This window comes from Oncorhynchus mykiss, chromosome 9 (assembly GCF_013265735.2).
Source record: "Oncorhynchus mykiss isolate Arlee chromosome 9, USDA_OmykA_1.1, whole genome shotgun sequence".
In the NCBI taxonomy this organism is placed as follows: domain Eukaryota; kingdom Metazoa; phylum Chordata; class Actinopteri; order Salmoniformes; family Salmonidae; genus Oncorhynchus; species Oncorhynchus mykiss.
In genome coordinates, this window is record NC_048573.1 from 69503538 (window position 1) to 69523644 (window position 20107).

Here is a 20107-nt window from a genome sequence, read left to right on the forward strand (position 1 = left end):
ATCGTAAAGCTACGGGGCTATAACGCTAGCTAGGCTACGTCTCCAGTGGGCGGATGAGCGTAAAGCTACGGGGCTATAGCGCTAGCTAGGCTACGTCTCCACACACACAGCTCCGCCCCCTGTAACTCAAGCAGTACAGTTCCTCCTCCCCGCTGCTAGATTTACTAGAAGTTTGCATGCTGTTCTGTTAGGTCAAATGCAGTCAGCAGGTTGTTCCAAACAAGAACGATGCTGCTCTCCACTTTGCTTCTTAATATAAATCATACGATTTCTAGGATTCCAACAGTTCACCCAAGTGTTCTGATCTATATTGTGAGTGAAATCGCAATATTTGGTAAAAAATATATATTTAGATTTGTTTTGCCTATATCATAACAGGAGTGCGTCTTTAACTGCAAATCTGTTCTTAACTTCTTAGGTGCAGATCTAGGATTAGCTTTACTTCCCTAAATAATAATAAATAAAGGTGTCAAGGGAAGATTCAGATTTATATTAGTATTGGACTGTTTAATGAGGTCTATATGGCTGTGGTAATGAGGTCTATATGGCTGTGGTAATGAGGGCTATAGGGCTGTGGTAATGAGGTCTATATGGCTGTGGTAAATGAGCACTATAGGGCTGTGGTAATGAGGGCTATAGGGCTGTGGTAATGAGGTCTATATGGCTGTGGTAAAGAGCACTATAGGGCTGTGGTAATGATGTCTATAGGGCTGTGGTAATGAGCACTATAGGGCTGTGGTAATGAGGTCTATAGGACTTTGGTAATGAGGTATATAGTACTGTGGTAATGAGGGCTATAGGTGTGGTAATGAGGGCTATAGGGCTGTGGTAATGAGGTATATAGGGCTGTGGTAATGAGGTATATAGGACTATGGTAATGAGGTATATAGTGCTGTGGTAATTAGGTCTCCTTCAGCAGTAGGCTGGCTGATGAAGTGACCAGCCTTAGCCCTGCTCAAGAGACAAACTGGCCATAAGGCAGGTCAGGCAAATGCCAGATGGGCTGGTCGATCTTCTGCCCAGTTGGCCTGTCTGAATTGTTGTTTTTCTACAGAAGGACCATTGTTTGGCTAGTATGGGGCCTCAAGGAAAAACCAATGGGCCGGTGTGGGGGCCTTGATGGAAAAACCAATGGGCCGGTGGGATGGCCTTGATGGAAAAACCAATGGGCCGGTGGGATGGCCTTGATGGAAAAACCAATGGGCCGGTGTGGGGGCCTTGATGGAAAAACCAATGGGCCGGTGTCGTGGCCTTGATGGAAAAACCAATGGGCCGGTGTGGGGGCCTTGATGGAAAAACCAATGGGCCGGTGTGGTGGCCTTGATGGAAAAACCAATGGGCCGGTGTGGGGGCCTTGATGGAAAAACCAATGGGCCGGTGTGGTGGCCTTGATGGAAAACCCAATGGGCCGGTGGGATGGCCTTGATGGAAAAACCAATGGGCCGGTGTGGGGGCCTTGATGGAAAAACCAATGGGCCGGTGTGGTGGCCTTGATGGAAAAACCAATGGGCCGGTGTGGGGGCCTTGATGGAAAAACCAATGGGCCGGTGTGGTGGCCTTGATGGAAAAACCAATGGGCCGGTGTGGGGGCCTTGATGGAAAAACCAATGGGCCGGTGTGGTGGCCTTGATGGAAAAACCAATGGGCCGGTGTGGTGGCCTTGATGGAAAAACCAATGGGCCGGTGTGGGGGCCTTGATGGAAAAACCAATGGGCCGGTGTGGTGGCCTTGATGGAAAAACCAATGGGCCGGTGTGGGGGCCTTGATGGAAAAACCAATGGGCCGGTGTGGGGGCCTTGATGGGAAAACCAATGGGCCGGTGTGGGGGCCTTGATGGAAAAACCAATGGGCCGGTGTGGGGGCCTTGATGGAAAAACCAATGGTGGGATGTTAGAAATGCAGATTTGTGGTTCCAATCCGCCTCTGTCCTGCTCTAATAAAGCTTGTGTCCAGGGAGACGCTATACTCTCACTGTGAAGGAATGTGGGAAATGCTTGCACAACCTCCCCAGTGTTGCAACATTAGCAGGTTCACTGTTGGAGGGAAATCTCAGTAAGACTTGCCTGGGAGTTAGATCAGTCAGAATGTAGCAGCAAGTATCCATCCAGAAGCATGGGTTTATGGTGCCAAAAGCTGAATTTATGGTGTTTCATTAGCTGCTGATCTTCGGCGTGAACTTTTAGCAACTCTGTGTGTGTGTTTATGTTATGCTTGTTTTAATCCTTTCTTATACATAACAATATGTGAGAGTGTACAGTAAGTATATAGCTATTAGCAGTACACACCCACAGGTATTAGCAGTCCAGAACAAAACTACCACCCCGCAGGTCATTGACACCATAAGGCACCTCCGCCTCCTCCACTCTGCTCCGAGCCTCAGAAGCTCAGCACCTAATCTAAAAATAGACATTGATGTTTATATTTGGGTGGAAATGTATTCAGTGCAAATGATGGTGATGGTGTCAAACCCACAGCTAGTTCTGCCATCGTGTGGTTGAGTTGGGTAACTTCACCCTGGTGATAGAGGTCTTCACGTGTCCAACAGACCTGAATTTCCGAGCTCCGAAAAGACCCCTGCTCAGGGTTCTAAATTCTGACTCTTGTCTCGGATCTAGGTCAGGTCTGATATACAGTGCTTTCAGAGAGTATTCATACTCTACTTGACTTATTCCACATTTTGTTGTTTTACAGCCTGAATTTAACATGCAATTAAAATTGATAAAGCGACTCGACCCAATTGGACCTGTCCTCTATTAATGTGCATTGTGTACCTTGTGTGTATTGGGTCCTTGACCTAGACCATGTTTTTTTGCAAAGATGGAGGCCCTTTTCATTGAAGAAAAAGGAACGATAGAGGAGAAAGAGTGTAGTGAAAAGAAGCCGACGAAGGGGAACGTCCTCGGGGACAAGTTTATGTAGTGGACAAAGATGAGGGGAACGTTGGCGTGGTCAAATGGACTGTGTGCATCTCACTATTCCGCTTTGATGTATTTTGTATTTATTTTCATATTAGTTATCATTTGTTTTATCATCATTATAATAATTGTATATCATTATTATCATTATTGTGTTATCATTTTTTTAAATTTTAATTTCACCTTTATTTAACCAGGTAACCAGTCGAGAACAAGTTCTCATTTACAACTGTGACCTGGCCAAGATAAAGCAAAGCAGTGTGACTAAAACAACAACACAGAGTTACACATGGGATAAACAAACGTATAGTCAATAACACAATAAAAAAAAGTATATGTACAGTGTGTGCAAATGTAGTAAGATTAGGGAGGTAAGGCAATAAATAGGTCATAGAGGTGAAATAATTACAATTTAGCATTAACACGAGTGATAGATGTGAAGATCATGATGTGCAAGTAGAGATACTGTGTGCAAAAGAGCAAAACAATAAATAACAGTATGGGGATGAGGTAGTTGGGTGTTCTATTTACAGATGGGCTGTGTACAGGTACGGTGTTTGGTATGCTGCTCTGACAGCTGATGCTTAAAGTTAGAGAGGGAGATATAAGTCTCCAGCTTCAGTGATTTTTGCAATTCGTCCCAGTCATTGGCAGCAGAGAACTGGAAGGAACGGCGGCCAAATGAGCTGTTGGCTTTGGGGATCACCCGTGAAATATACCTGCTGGAGCACGTGCTACGGGTGGGTGCTGCTATGGTGACCAGTGAGCAAAGGCGGGGCTTTACCTAGCATAGACTTATAGATGACCTGGAGCCAGTGGGTTTGGCGACGAATATGTGGCAAGGGCCAGCCAACGAGAGCATACAGGTCGCAATGGTGGGTAGTATATGGGGCTTTGGTGACAAAACGGATGGCACTGTGATAGACTACATCCAATTTGCTGAGTAGAGTGTTGGAGGCTATTTTGTAAATGATATCGCCAAAGTCAAAGATTGGTAGGATAGTCAGTTTTATGAGGGTATGCGTGAAGGATGCTTTGTTGCGAAATAGGAAGCCGATTCTAGATTTTATTTTGGATTGGAGATGCTTAATGTGAGCCTGGAAGGAGAGTTTACAGTCTAACCAGATACCTACAGTAGGTATTTGTAGTTGTCCATCCAGAGTAGTGATGCTAGTGGGGCGGGCAGGTGCGGGAAGCAATCGGTTGAAGAGCATGCATTTAGTTGTACTAGCATTTAAAAGCAGTTAGAGGCCACGGAAGGAGTGTTGTATGGCATTGAAGCTTGTCTGGAGGTTTGTTAACACAGTGTCCAAAGAAGGGCCAGATGTTTACGGAATGGTGTCGTCTGCATAGGGGTGGATCAGAGAATCACCAGCAGCAAGAGCAACATCATTGATATATACAGAGAAAAGAGTCGGCCCGAGAATTGAACCCTGTGGTACCCACATAGAGACTGCCAGAGGTCCGGGACAACAGGTCCTCCAATTTGACGCACCGAACTGTATCAGAGAAGTAGTTGGTGAACCAGGCGAGGCAGTTATTTGAGAAACCAAGGCTATTGAGTCTGCCGATAAGAATGTGGTGATTGACAGAGTCGAAAGCCATGGCCAGGTTGATGAAGACGGCTGCACAGTACTGTCTTTTATTGATGGCGGTTATGATATCATTTAGGACATTGAGCGTTGCTGAGGTGTACCCATGACCAGCTTGGAAACCAGATTGCATAGTGGAGAAGGTACGGTGGGATTCAAAATGGTCGGTGATCTGTTTGTTAACTTGGCTTTCGAAGATTTTAGAAAGGCAGGGCAGGATGGATATATGTCTATAGCAGTTTGGGTCTAGAGTGTCTCCCCCTTTGAAGAGGGGGATGACCACGGCAGCTTTCCAATTTTTGGGATCTCAGATGATACAAAAGAGAGGTTGAACAGGCTAGTAATAGGGATTGCAACAATTTTGGTGGATAATTTTGGAAAGAGAGGGTCCAGATTTTCTAGCCCAGCTGATTTGTATGGATCCCGATTTTGCAGCTCTTTCCGAACGTCAGCTGTCTGGGTTTGGGTGAAGGAGAAGTGGGTGTGGGGCTTGGGCAAGTTTCTGTGGGGGATGCAGAGCTGTTGGCCGGAGTAGGGGTAGCCAGGTGGAAACATGGCCAGACGATTATTGTCCATTTATTGGTGTTGACAGTTTTTACAGTGTCCCAAAACTTTTTGGAATCAGTGCTACAGGATGCAAATTTCTGTTTGAAAAAGCTAGCCTTTGCTTTCCTAACTGACTATGTATATTGGTTCCTGACTTCCTTGAAAAGTGCCAGTGGCTAAGTGTGCTCTTCACAGATGAATCCCGGTTTCAACTGTCCCGGACAGATGGCAGACAGTGTGGCGTTGTGCGGGTTTGCTGATGTTAACGTTGTGAACAGAGTGCCCCATGGTGGCAGTTGGGTTATGGTGTGGTCAGGCATAAGTTACAGACAATGAACACATTTTAATTTTATCCATGGCAATTTGAATGCAGAGATCCTGAGGCCCATTGAAAGAGCCTTTCATCCACCGCCATCACTGTTTCAACATAATAATGCACAGCCCCATGTCGCAAGGATTTGTACACAATTGTTGGAAGCTGAAAATGTCCCAGTTATTCCATGGCCTGCATACTCAGCAGACATGTCACACATTGAGCATGTTTGGAATGCTCTGGATCTACGTGTTCCCGTTCCCGACAATATACAGCGACTTCGCACAGCCATTGAAGAGGAGTTGGACAACATTCCACAGCCTGATCAACTCTATGCAAAGGAGAAGTGTCGCACTGCATGAGGCAGATAGTGGTCACACCAGATACTGACTGGTTTTCTGATCCACACCCCGACTCTTTTTAAATTGCATCTGTGACCAACAGATGTGTATCTGTATACCCAGTCATGTGAAATCCATAGAGTAGGACCTAATTAATGTAATTCAATTGACTGATTTCCTTATGTAAACTCTAACTCAGTAAAATCTTTGAAATTGTTGCATGTTGCGAGTTCTATTTTTGTTTTTGAATATATATCATTCATTTATTGATTGCGATGGCAGCTCCTAGTAGGAGGTTTCTTTCTCTCTCTCTCTCTTCATTTGTTTGGAAATATATTTATGCATATCGGGTTGAGTGGGAAAGCCATGGATACATTTGGGAATGGAAAGACCTCTAGACTGTATCACTGTGGTGGCTCCTCTATGGAAAGCCCCATTTGATATTGTCAGTTATGTACCGATTAGCTTAAATAAAACAGCTGGCTAAATCCAAGGGGATTGAGAGCTGCTCATTAGGACTGTTATATACAGTGTTACATTTTAGACATCATATCCAAAGACTAGGTAGTAGGGAAGTACTGGGCTACTATTGGGCATGCCTGGAGTGCGGAGGAGGAAGATGGTGCTGTGTGTGTGTGTGGGGGGAGGGAGGGAGGGAAGGAGGGACAGGCGGAGGGAGAAAGAGAGAGACAAGAGACTGCTGCTGAGTAGCAGCCTCGAGGGAGTGGGGAAGGATGGAGGGAGTGGGGATGAGGGAGGGAGTGGGGATGAAGGATAGAGTGGGAAGGAGGGAGGGGGGATGAGGGAGGGAGTGGGGATGAGGGAGGAGGAATAGAAGGTAAGGAGGGAAGAGAGAATGCTATCATGAGAGCCCTCTGTTTACATGACTGTAAACAGAGGGAGCGGGTGACTCTGCTGCCGCCAGATAAAGGAGGGATGCTGTTAACACTCCTCTTCTACCTGCGAGTGAAAGGTAGGAGGATAATGGAATGGGTTCTATAATACACTAACCTAAGGTTGGTTGTTCATGTCCCTGAATAATGGTTAACAATAGGATATGGGGGCGATAAGTTGATCCTAGATCTGTGTCGACGGCAACTTCTAACCGGACACTGTACAGAACTAAATCTGTGTGAGACAGACGGACAGGCAGGGTGCATGTGTGTTGACATGGGGATAGTAGTTTGGTTGTCTAGCGGGATCTCTGTGTGAAATGCAGTTGTGAGTGGGTTTATGTGGGTGTTTTACATACAGAAAGATTAGATACAGAACATTTGTGTTTTTGCGTCCGTGGAACCTCCGTACGGGTCGCTCGCAACAGTTCTTCTTTTAAATCATTTAAGATTTGATGTACAAGAGAACAGATTTTCAGCTTGTCTTAGAAGAAAATGTTCTCTAGAGGAAAACGTTCTCTATTCTCTAGTCTAGTTGTTCTGACTTCAATTGTCTTGCTAGAAAAGGACTATCTAGAGTTGTTTAATACTTGAGGCTGTTTGTTCCTAGAGTCATGGACGTCAAGGTAGCGTCAGTATAGTGACATTGTTAGCTGACGGAAAAGTGACTCCAATACGGTTTGTGTGTTTGTAGTCTATTGTGTACAATATTTAACTTATCAATCAACATAATCATGTTACACATAAAATTCCCCCCCCCACATCCTAAACATTTCCGTCTCATTTCCCCCATGTTCTGTCTCATTTCAACCCATATTACAATCACAAATCAAGTCTGGATGAGACGTCTTTACCCAGCGGTGACGCTGTCCTGCTGCTGAGAACATTTCCTGGGTCTGTTTTCTGTCATCTCTGACAGTCTCTGCCTCCCTCCCAGCAGTGGTCTAGGCCACAGAGACTTGGGATGGTAATCAGTGTAACCTATTTACAGTCCTCACGTCCCCATCCATCTCCACTGACAAGTAGATACCAGACCAATCTGGCTAAACTCAGTCTATCTGCTTTATGTCATCTTCTATTGTCCTGATGGATGTCATGGTGGTGGGGGCTGATGGATGTCATGGTAGTGGGGGCTGATGGATGTCATGGTGGTGGGGGCGGATGGATGTCATGGTGGTGGGGGCTGATGGATGTCATGGTGGTGGGGGCTGATGGATGTCATGGTGGTGGGGGCTGATGGATGTCATGGTGGTGGGGGCGGATGGATGTCATGGTAGTGGGGGCTGATGGATATCATGGTGGGGGCTGATGGATGTCATGGTGGTGGGGGCTGATGGATGTGGATGGTGGGGGCTGAGGGATGTCATGGTGGTGGGGGCTGATGGATGTCATGGTGGTGGGGGCTGATGGATGTCATGGTGGTGGGGGCTGATGGATGTCATGGTAGTGGGGGCTGATGGATGTCATGGTGGGGGCTGATGGATGTCATGGTAGTGGGGGCTGATGGATGTCATGGTGGGGGCTGATGGATGGCATGGTGGTGGGGGCTGATGGATGTGGATGTCATGGTGGTGGGGGCGGATGGATGTCATGGTGGTGGGGGCTGATGGATGTCATGGTGGTGGGGGATGATGGATGTCATGGTGGTGGGGGCTGATGGATGTCATGGTGGTGGGGGCGGATGGATGTCATGGTGGTGGGGGCTGATGGATGTCATGGTAGTGGGGGCTGATGGATGTCATGGTGGTGGGGGCTGATGGATGTCATGGTGGTGGGGGCTGATGGATGTCATGGTAGTGGGGGCTGATGGATGTCATGGTGGCGGGGGCGGATGGATGTCATGGTAGTGGGGGCTGATGGATGTCATGGTGGTGGCGGCGGATGGATGTCATGGTAGTGGGGGCTGATGGATGTCACGGTGGTGGGGGCGGATGGATGTCATGGTAGTGGGGGCTGATGGATGTCATGGTGGTGGGGGCGGATGGATGTGGATGTCATGGTAGTGGGGGCGGATGGATGTCATGGTAGTGGGGGCTGATGGATGTCATGCTGGTGGGGGCTGATGGATGTCATGGTAGTGGGGGCGGATGGATGTCATGGTGGTGGGGGCGGATGGATGTGGATGTCATGGTAGTGGGGGCGGATGGATGTCATGGTAGTGGGGGCTGATGGATGTCATGGTGGTGGGGGCGGATGGATGTCATGGTGGTGGGGGCGGATGGATGTGGATGTCATGGCAGTGGGGGCTGATGGATGTCATGGTGGTGGGGGCTGATGGATGTCATGGTGGTGGGGGCTGATGGATGTCATGGTGGTGGGGGCGGATGGATGTCATGGTGGTGGGGGCGGATGGATGTCATGGTAGTGGGGGCTGATGGATGTCATGGTGGGGGCTGATGGATGTCATGGTGGTGGGGGCTGATGGATGTCATGGTGGCGGGGGCGGATGGATGTCATGGTAGTGGGGGCTGATGGATGTCATGGTGGTGGCGGCGGATGGATGTCATGGTAGTGGGGGCTGATGGATGTCACGGTGGTGGGGGCGGATGGATGTCATGGTAGTGGGGGCTGATGGATGTCATGGTGGTGGGGGCGGATGGATGTGGATGTCATGGTAGTGGGGGCGGATGGATGTCATGGTAGTGGGGGCTGATGGATGTCATGCTGGTGGGGGCTGATGGATGTCATGGTAGTGGGGGCGGATGGATGTCATGGTGGTGGGGGCGGATGGATGTGGATGTCATGGTAGTGGGGGCGGATGGATGTCATGGTAGTGGGGGCTGATGGATGTCATGGTGGTGGGGGCGGATGGATGTCATGGTGGTGGGGGCGGATGGATGTGGATGTCATGGCAGTGGGGGCTGATGGATGTCATGGTGGTGGGGGCTGATGGATGTCATGGTGGTGGGGGCTGATGGATGTCATGGTGGTGGGGGCGGATGGATGTCATGGTGGTGGGGCGGATGGATGTCATGGTAGTGGGGGCTGATGGATGTCATGGTGGGGGCTGATGGATGTCATGGTGGTGGGGGCTGATGGATGTGGATGGTGGGGGCTGATGGATGTCATGGTGGTGGGGGCTGATGGATGTCATGGTGGTGGGGGCTGATGGATGTCATGGTGGGGGCTGATGGATGTCATGGTAGTGGGGGCTGATGGATGTCATGGTGGGGGCTGATGGATGGCATGGTGGTGGGGGCTGATGGATGTGGATGTCATGGTGGTGGGGGAGGATGGATGTCATGGTGGTGGGGGCTGATGGATGTCATGGTGGTGGGGGATGATGGATGTCATGGTGGTGGGGGCTGATGGATGTCATGGTGGTGGGGGCGGATGGATGTCATGGTGGTGGGGGCTGATGGATGTCATGGTAGTGGGGGCTGATGGATGTCATGGTGGTGGGGGCGGATGGATGTCATGGTGGTGGGGGCTGATGGATGTCATGGTAGTGGGGGCTGATGGATGTCATGGTGGCGGGGGCGGATGGATGTCATGGTAGTGGGGGCTGATGGATGTCATGGTGGTGGCGGCGGATGGATGTCATGGTAGTGGGGGCTGATGGATGTCACGGTGGTGGGGGCGGATGGATGTCATGGTAGTGGGGGCTGATGGATGTCATGGTGGTGGGGGCGGATGGATGTGGATGTCATGGTAGTGGGGGCGGATGGATGTCATGGTAGTGGGGGCTGATGGATGTCATGCTGGTGGGGGCTGATGGATGTCATGGTAGTGGGGGCGGATGGATGTCATGGTGGTGGCGGCGGATGGATGTCATGGTAGTGGGGGCTGATGGATGTCATGGTGGTGGGGGCTGATGGATGTCATGGTGGTGGGGGCTGATGGATGTCATGGTGGTGGGGTCGGATGGATGTCATGGTAGTGGGGGCTGATGGATGTCATGGTGGTGGGGGCTGATGGATGTCATGGTGGTGGGGGCTGATGGATGTCATGGTGGTGGGGGCTGATGGATGTCATGGTGGTGGGGGCGGATAGATGTCATGGTAGTGGGGGCTGATGGATGTGGATGTCATGGTGGTGGGGGCGGATGGATGTCATGGTGGTGGGGGCTGATGGATGTCATGGTGGTGGGGGCTGATGGATGTCATGGTGGTGGGGGCTGATGGATGTCATGGTAGTGGGGGCTGATGGATGTCATGGTGGTGGGGGCTGATGGATGTCATGGTGGTGGGGGATGATGGATGTCATGGTGGTGGGGGCTGATGGATGTCATGGTGGTGGGGGCTGATGGATGTCATGGTGGTGGGGGCGGATAGATGTCATGGTAGTGGGGGCTGATGGATGTCATGGTGGTGGGGGCTGATGGATGCCATGGGGGTGGGGGCTGATGGATGTCATGGTGGTGGGGGCTGATGGATGCCATGGGGGTGGGGGCTGATGGATGTCATGGTGGTGGGGTCGGATGGATGTCATGGTGGTGGGGGCTGATGGATGTCATGGTGGTGGGGGCTGATGGATGTGGATGTCATGGTGGTGGGGGCGGATGGATGTCATGGTGGTGGGGGCTGATGGATGTCATGGTGGTGGGGGCTGATGGATGTCATGGTGGTTGCAGCTGATGGGTGTCATGGTGGTGGGGGCTGATGGATGTCATGGTGGTGGGGGCGGATGGATGTGGATGTCATGGTCGTGGGGGCGGATGGATGTCATGGTAGTGGGGGCTGATGGATGTCATGGTGGTGGGGGCGGATGGATGTCATGGTGGTGGGGGCTGATGGATGTCATGGTGGTGGGGGCGGATGGATGTCATGGTGGTGGGGGCGGATGGATGTGGATGTCATGGTAGTGGGGGCTGATGGATGTCATGGTGGTGGGGGCTGATGGATGTCATGGTGGTGGGGGCTGATGGATGTCATGGTAGTGGGGGCGAATGGATGTCATGGTGGTGGGGGCTGATGGATGTCATGGTGGTGGGGGCTGATGGATGTGGATGTCATGGTGGTGGGGTCGGATGGATGTCATGGTAGTGAGGGCGGATGGATGTCATGGTGGTGGGGGCTGATGGATGTCATGGTGGTGGGGGCTGATGGATGTCATGGTGATGGGGGCTGATGGATGTCATGGTAGTGGGGGCTGATGGATGTCATGGTGGTGGGGGCGGATGGATGTCATGGTGGTGGGGGCGGATGGATGTGGATGTCATGGTAATCGGGGCTGATGGATGTCATGGTGGTGGGGGCTGATGGATGTCATGGTGGTGGGGGCGGATGGATGTCATGGTGGTGGGGGCGGATGGATGTGGATGTCATGGTAATCGGGGCATATGGATGTCATGGTGGTGGGGGCTGATGGATGTCATGGTGGTGGGGGCTGATGGATGTCATGGTAGTGGGGGCTGATGGATGTCATGGTGGTGGGGGCTGATGGATGTCATGGTGGTGGGGGCTGATGGATGTCATGGTGGTGGGGGCTGATGGATGTCATGGTGGTGGGGGCGGATGGATGTCATGGTAGTGGGGGCTGATGGATGTCATGGTGGTGGGGGCTGATGGATGTCATGGTGGTGGGGGCTGATGGATGTCATGGTGGTGTGGGCGGATGGATGTCATGGTGGTGGGGGCTGATGGATGTCATGGTGGTGGGGGCTGATGGATGCCATGGTGGTGGGGGCTGATGGATGTCATGGTGGTGGGGGCGGATGGATGTCATGGTGGTGGGGGCTGATGGATGTGGATGTCATGGTGGTGGGGGTGGATGGATGTCATGGTGGTGGGGGCTGATGGATGTCATGGTGGTGGGGGCTGATGGATGTCATGGTGGTGGGGGCTGATGGATGTCATGGTGGTGAGGGCTGATGGATGTCATGGTGGTTGCAGCTGATGGGTGTCATGGTGGTGGGGGCTGATGGATGTCATGGTGGTGGGGGCTGATGGATGTGGATGTCATGGTGGTGGGGGCGGATGGATGTCATGGTGGTGGGGGCTGATGGATGTCATGGTGGTGGGGGCTGATGGATGTCATGGTGGTGGGGGCTGATGGATGTCATGGTTGTGAGGGCTGATGGATGTCATGGTGGTTGCAGCTGATGGGTGTCATGGTGGTGGGGGCTGATGGATGTCATGGTGGTGGGGGCTGATGGATGTCATGGTAGGATGTCAGACTACCATGGATGTCATGGTAGTCTGATGGATATCATGGTGGTGGGGGCTGATGGATGTCATGGTGGTGGGGGCTGATGGATGTCATGATGGTTGCAGCTGATGGATGTCATGGTGGTGGGGGCTGATGGATGTCATGGTAGGATGTCAGACTACCATGGATGTCATGGTAGTCTGATGGATATCATGGTGTTGGGGGCTGATGGATGTCATGGTGGTGGGGGCTGATGGATGTAATGGGATGGGGGCTGATGGATGTAATGGGATGGGGGCTGATGGATGTCATGGTGGTGGGGGCTGATGGATGTCATGATGGTTGCAGCTGATGGGTGTCATGGTGGTGGGGGCTGATGGATGTCATGGTGGTGGGGGCTGATGGATGTCATGGTAGGATGTCAGACTACCATGGTGTCATGGTAGCCTGATGGATATCATGGTGGTGGGGGCTGATGGATGTCATGGTGGTGGGGGCTGATGGATGTCATGGTGGTGGGGGCTGATGGATGTCATGGTTGTGAGGGCTGATGGATGTCATGGTGGTTGCAGCTGATGGGTGTCATGGTGGTGGGGGCTGATGGATGTCATGGTGGTGGGGGCTGATGGATGTCATGGTAGGATGTCAGACTACCATGGATGTCATGGTAGTCTGATGGATATCATGGTGGTGGGGGCTGATGGATGTCATGGTAGTGGGGGCTGATGGATGTCATGATGGTTGCAGCTGATGGATGTCATGGTGGTGGGGGCTGATGGATGTCATGGTAGGATGTCAGACTACCATGGATGTCATGGTAGTCTGATGGATATCATGGTGTTGGGGGCTGATGGATGTCATGGTGGTGGGGGCTGATGGATGTAATGGGATGGGGGCTGATGGATGTCATGGTGGTGGGGGCTGATGGATGTCATGATGGTTGCAGCTGATGGGTGTCATGGTGGTGGGGGCTGATGGATGTCATGGTGGTGGGGGCTGATGGATGTCATGGTAGGATGTCAGACTACCATGGATGTCATGGTAGCCTGATGGATATCATGGTGGTGGGGGCTGATGGATGTCATGGTGGTGGGGTCTGATGGATGTCATGGTGGTGTGGTCTGATGGATGTCATGGTGGTGGGGTCTGATGGATGTCATTGTGGTGGGGGCTGATGGATGTCATGATGGTGGGGGCTGATGGATGTCATGGTGGTGTGGTCTGATGGATGTCATGGTGGTGGGGTCTGATGGATGTCATGGTGGTGGGGTCTGATGGATGTCATGGTGGTGGGTGCTGATGGATGTCATGGTGGTGGGGGCTGATGGGTGTCATGGTGGTGGGGGCTGATGGATGTCATGGTGGTGGGGTCTGATGGATGTCATGGTGGTGGGGTCTGATGGATGTCATGGTGGTGGGGTCTGATGGATGTCATGGTGGTGGGTGCTGATGGATGTCATGGTGGTGGGGGCTGATGGGTGTCATGGTGGTGGGGGCTGATTGATGTCATGGTGGTGGGGGATGATGGATGTGGATGTCATGGTGGTGGGGTCTGATGGATGTCATAGTGGTGGGGGCTGCTGGATGTGGATGTCATGGTGGTGGGGTCTGATGGATGTCATGGTGGTGGGGGCTGATGGGTGTCATGGTGGTGGGGGCTGATGGATGTCATGGTGGTGGGGGCTGATGGATGTCATGGTGGTTGCAGCTGATGGGTGTCATGGTGGTGGGGGCTGATGGATGTCATGGTGGTGGGGGCTGATGGATGTCATGGTGGTGGGGGCTGATGGATGTCATGGTGGTGGGGGCTGATGGATGTCATGGTGGTGGGGGCTGATGTGGTTTCAGAGGGAAATGGAATGGTTGGATGTGTTGTTATTTTTTTTATAGAGGAAGCTAGTGTATATTGGGTAGTTACTTTTGAAGCTGCCATCTGGACATTGTATTTAGAACCATGTCTGTACACAGAATGTGATAAAGCCTTGTTCTAGTGGGATCCTAGGCCTATGTGATAGAGCCTTGTTCTAGTGGGATCCTAGGCCTATGTGATAGAGCCTTGTTCTAGTGGGAGCCTAGGCCTATGTGATTAGGCCTTGTTCTCGTGGGAGCCTAGGCCTATGTGATAAATCCTTGTTCTAGTGGGAGCCTAGGACTATGTGATAAAGCCTTGTTCTAGTGGGAGCCTAGGCCTATGTGATAAAGCCTTGTTCTAGTGGGAGCCTAGGCCTATTTGATAAAGCCTTGTTCTAGTGGGAGCCTAGGCCTATGTGATAAAGCCCTGTTCTAGTGGGAGCCTAGGCCTATGTGATAAATCCTTGTTCTAGTGGGAGCCTAGGCCTATGTGATAAATCCTTGTTCTAGTGGGAGCCTAGGCCTATTTGATAAAGCCTTGTTCTAGTGGGAGCCTAGGCCTATGTGATAAAGCCTTGTTCTAGTGGGAGCCTAGGCCTATTTGATAAAGCCTTGTTCTAGTGGGAGCCTAGGCCTATGTGATAAAGCCTTGTTCTAGTGGGAGCCTAGGCCTATGTGATAAATCCTTGTTCTAGTGGGAGCCTAGGCCTATGTGATAAATCCTTGTTCTAGTGGTTGCCTTGACCTATGTGATAAAGCCTTGTTCTAGTGGGGGCCTAGGTCTGTGTGATAAAGCCTTGTTCTAATGGAAGCCTAGGCCTAGGGAAGGAAAACATGCTGCTATAGTGGATCAGTTCGTTTTAGGACACACACACATTCCCAAGTCGGTTAGCTCCTGACCTTACTATCTATGCTCACTATATAGTCATGTATTTTTCCTTTAAAGAAGAAGGTCTAGCAAGTATGTAAATACCTGGTCTGGACCCATAATCATAAAGCCTTTGCAGAATAGGATTGCTGATCTAGGATCAAGTACCCCCTGTCCATGTGATCTTATTAACCTCTTATTTAAATGAATAAACTGATCCTAGATCAGCACTCTAAGACACTTAATGAATACGTGCACAGGGCTAGACTGATGGATAACCTCACCAAGCGGTGAGGTTGTGAAACAGAAACAGTTAGAGTGATGATGATGATGATGATAGCACACTGCTCTATACTAGTCTGGGAGAGGGAGAGTGTCATTGATGACTGTAGTAGCAGGGCTAGTTTCATTCAGGTCATTATTACATAAGACGCTGCAGCAGTAGCCCCCGTTGTAAGGCAAAGGTAACCAGATAATTGGAGGGAGGAAGGGAGAGAGGGAGAGACTATATATGGAGAAAAAGAGAGAGAGAGTATATATGGAGGAAAAGAGAGAGAGAGAGAGTATATGGAGGACAAAAGAGAGAGTATATGGAGAGAGAGAGAGAGAGAGAGAGAGAGAGAGAGAGTGAGTGTATATGGAGAAAAAGAGAGAGAGGGAGAGAATATATGGAGGAACGAGAGAGAGAAAATATATGGAGGGAGGGAGAGAATATATGGAGGAAAAAAGAGAGAATATATGGAGGAAAAGAGAGACAGAGAAATAATTATGGATGAAAAGAGAGAGAATATAAGGAAGAAAAGAGAATATATGGAGGAAAGAATTGAGAATATATGGAGGGAGAGAGAGAGAATATATGGAGGGAGAGAGAGAGAATACATGGAGGAAAAGAGAGAGAGGAAGAATGTGTGTGTGGCAAGGGGGGAATAGAAGATAAGTTTTCCAAAACTTTATATCAAAGACATGTCTTCAAGCCTGCAGAGCGGCTTCAGATTCCCTTCATCAAAGGACGTGGAGATGGAGGATGACAATACAATGATGAGGGTAGGGATGGTATCACTTGAATTTCTCCAAATCCAGACTACTTTATATAATACAGGAAGCAACTATGATACTTTATGTAATACAGGAAGCAGAGCTATGATACTTTATATAATACAGGAAGTAGCTATGATACTTTATATAATACAGGAAGCAGCTATGATACTTTATATAATACAGGAAGCAGAGCTATGATACTTTATATAATACAGGAAGCAGCTATGATAGTTTATATAATACAGGAAACAGAGCTATGATACTTTATATAATACAGGAAGCAGAGCTATGATACTTTATATAATAAAGGAAGCAGCTATGATACTTTATATAATACAGGAAGCAGAGCTATGATACTTTATATAATACAGGAAGCAGAGCTATGATACTTTATATAATAACGGAAGCAGCTATGATACTTTATATAATACAGGAAGCAGAGCTTTGATACTTTATATAATACAGGAAGCAGAGCTATGATACTTTATATAATACAGGAAGCAGAGCTATGATACTTTATATAATACAGGAAGCAGAGCTATGATACTTTATATAATACAGGAAGCAGAGCTATGATACTTTATATAATACAGGAACCAGAGCTTTGATACTTTATATAATACAGGAAGCAGAGCTATGATACTTTATATAATACAGGAAGCAGAGCTATGATACTTCACATGATACAGAAGGCAGATATATGATACAGGTATATACTTTATATAATAAAGTACCCTGGTTATGAATAATGGGGTGTAGCTATTAAAGTATGTGCTGACTGTATCACATTGTACTGTATGTTTCCCATACAGAGCAGCGTGCAGTAAGCCATGCAATCTGCCATTGAAGGCATAATCTGGGCACAACAAGGAGGACTTCTTTGCCAAAGTTGCTGGGTGAACAAATGTACATGAGCACAATAGATGACTGTAACTATCAATCATTCTAGTCAGATTTTATACAACACTTTTTTTTAGGCTCGATGTGAAGGTGTCGGGACGAATGCATGAAATCCTTCGTTCCGTTGCCATGGTGTCATCTTAACGATGGCTTCTTAGAGCTGCTGACTCATAGCAGTGTGTTGACTGCAGATCAGGGGATCCCACTCTGTGTGTGTGTGTGTGTGTGTGTGTGTGTGTGTGTGTGTGTGTGTGTGCGTTTGCGTGCGTGCTAAATCACACAACCACTCTTGCCAACCCCTTAGAGGCAGCATGCTGAAATCGCCATAGCCCTGACAGACGACAGGTCAGACGAACAACATTTTTATTTGCGAAGTTTACTGCTAACCTCTTTACTTCTGTTATCTTCCACATAGATATGGTTAGGGTTACACAGATGGTTAAGTTAAAATTGTTTAAATGACTGTTGAATTAAGAACAGACTTTGTCAACGTGGCCATGGTTAGTGTTTTCTCGTCATGAATCTTGTTCTGGAGGCAACTCAGTCATAAAATATGATTTATATCCTAACCTTAACCACTCTGCTAACCCTAAACCAAACCTTAAATTAACATTTTTTTATTTGTTTCATGAATGTTTACAATATAGCCAATTTGGACTTTTCAGCTGGCCTATCTAAGGGTAAGTCTCAGTTGATCAACTCTAACAACATGGCTGGATTCTTCCCACTGTCCTAAACTAGTGCAGCTGCAGTACTTTACCTTTGGTTTGTCGTCAAAGGATTGTGATACTTGTATGGCTTATCTGCATTCTCTCTCAATCTACCTCAACACCCATAACACCCCTCTCTTCCCCTCTCTCTCTGTTTCTGTTTCTCTCTCTCTCTGTTTCTCTCTTTCTCTCTCCCTCTCGCTCTCTCTTTGTTTCTCTCTCTCTTTGTTTCTCTCTCTCTCACCCCCCCCTCTCTCTCTCTCTCTCTCTCTGTCTCTCTCTCTCTCTCTCTTTCTGTTTCTCTCTCCTCTCTCTCTCTCTCTCTCTCTCTTCCCCTCTCTCTCTCTCTCTCTCTCTGTTTCTGTTTCTGTTTCTCTCTCTCTCTTAGTTTCTGTTTCTCTCTCTCTTTGTTTCTCTCTCTCTTTGTTTCTCTCTCTTTGTTTCTCTCTCTATTTGTTTCTCTTTCTCTCAGCCCCCCCCTCTCTCTCTCTCTCTCGCTCTCTCTTTGTTTCTCTCTCTATTTGTTTCTCTTTCTCTCAGCCCCCCCCCCCCCCCTCTCTCTCTCTCTCTCTCTGTTTCTCTCTTCCTCTCTCTCTCATTGCCCATCATCTATACTGGACTGCTGAAAATGGGATGATGCAGCACTAGTCTGCGTCTAGGAGGGGAATGTTGTCAGAGGTCAACTCATCCATGGTCCGTTAGCCCAGAGGAAATATATGTGTGCGTGCATTTGTGTCCCCACAGTGGAGATGAGGTGTTCTGTTCGACTTTGTTCACAGGGCAGACCAGGAGGAAGGTCTCAGGGAGAGATAATAAACCACAATTGATCCTCTGTTCTTTTGATTTGCTAGCTGTGCCTAATGGTTGTCAGACTGTTACGCAGGAGTAGGATCATTGAAAAAGTCCTACCCTTCGCCATTAAAAGATCATCTCCTTTCAGAAAACAATTGTGGTGGAGAGAGAATACGCCTGATGCAAATATGCCTGATGCAGTTTACCAGAGAGAAGAAGAGAGGGGGATGAAGAGAGAGACCAACCGACAGCAAGACAGTGGTTGGCTAATGGTTGTCAGACTGTTATGCAGGCGTAGGATCATTGAAAAAGTCCTACCCTTCGCCATTAAAAGATCATCTCCATTCAGAAAACAATTGTGGTGGAGAGAGAATACGCCAGGCCTGACACGCCTCTTTGTCAGTCAGCCAGCAAGACAATAAGCCTTTCAACCCTTTAAATGTTCTGTTAGCTTTCCCTTTGACATCGGACCCATGATTTCATCCCTAATCATGATAGCATTGTTCAGACTATATGGTATGACTTATGTCTTCTGTTCTTTCTGACATTGGTGAAGAATGATCAGAAATGACCTCTCTGCCTCCTGAGTGGCGCAGTGGTCTAGGGCACTGCATCACACTGCTGGCGGTGCCACTAGAGATTCTGGGTTCGAGTCCAAGCTCTGTTGCAGCCGTCCACGACCGGGAGACGCATGGCGCACAATTGTCCCAGCGTCGTCCGGGTTAGAGGAGGGTTTGGCCCAGCGTCGTTCGGGTTAGGGGAGGGTTTGGCCCAGCGTCGTTCGGGTTAGGGGAGGGTTTGGCCCAGCGTCGTCCGGGTTAGAGGAGGGTTTGGCCCAGCGTCGTCCGGGTTAGGGGAGGGTTTGGCCCAGCGTCATCCAGGTTAGAGGAGGGTTTGGCCCAGCGTCGTCCAGGTTAGGGGAGGGTTTGTCCCAGCGTCGTCCGGGTTAGGGGAGGGTTTGGCCCAGCGTCGTTCGGGTTAGGGGAGGGTTTGTCCCAGCGTCGTTCGGGTTAGGGGAGGGTTTGTCCCAGCGTCGTTCGGGTTAGGGGAGGGTTTGGCCCAGCGTCATCCGGGTTAGGGGAGGGTTTGTCCCAGCGTCGTCCGGGTTAGGGGAGGGTTTGTCCCAGCGTCGTCCAGGTTAGGGGAGGGTTTGTCCCAGCGTCGTCCGGGTTAGGGGAGGGTTTGGCTGGCGCACTAGCGACTTCTGTGGCGGGCCGGGTGCAGTGCACGCTGACATGTTCGCCAGGTACACAGTGTT

The 20107-nt window shown here is 49.6% G+C and overlaps 2 protein-coding genes across 4 annotated transcripts in view; both read left to right on the plus strand.

The window, feature by feature from the left end:
* The window catches only part of tnr5 (Tumor necrosis factor receptor superfamily member 5), a gene marked incomplete at its 5' end in the record, with an annotated part of 1066050 nt that overhangs the window by 191213 nt on the left and 854730 nt on the right, over positions 1–20107 (plus strand).
* Positions 1–20107, plus strand: part of LOC110531259 (protein kinase C zeta type-like) — a 154263-nt gene that overhangs the window by 38545 nt on the left and 95611 nt on the right. The window contains exon 1 of one of the 3 annotated variants that reach the window (XM_036988859.1): positions 6554–6680. The exons of the other annotated variants lie outside the window; for them this stretch is intronic. Coding sequence (XP_036844754.1) covers positions 6572–6680 — 109 coding nt within the window. The 5' untranslated portion in view covers positions 6554–6571. Of the gene's footprint in view, positions 1–6553; positions 6681–20107 lie in introns of those variants that run through there. 3 annotated transcript variants of the gene reach the window in all.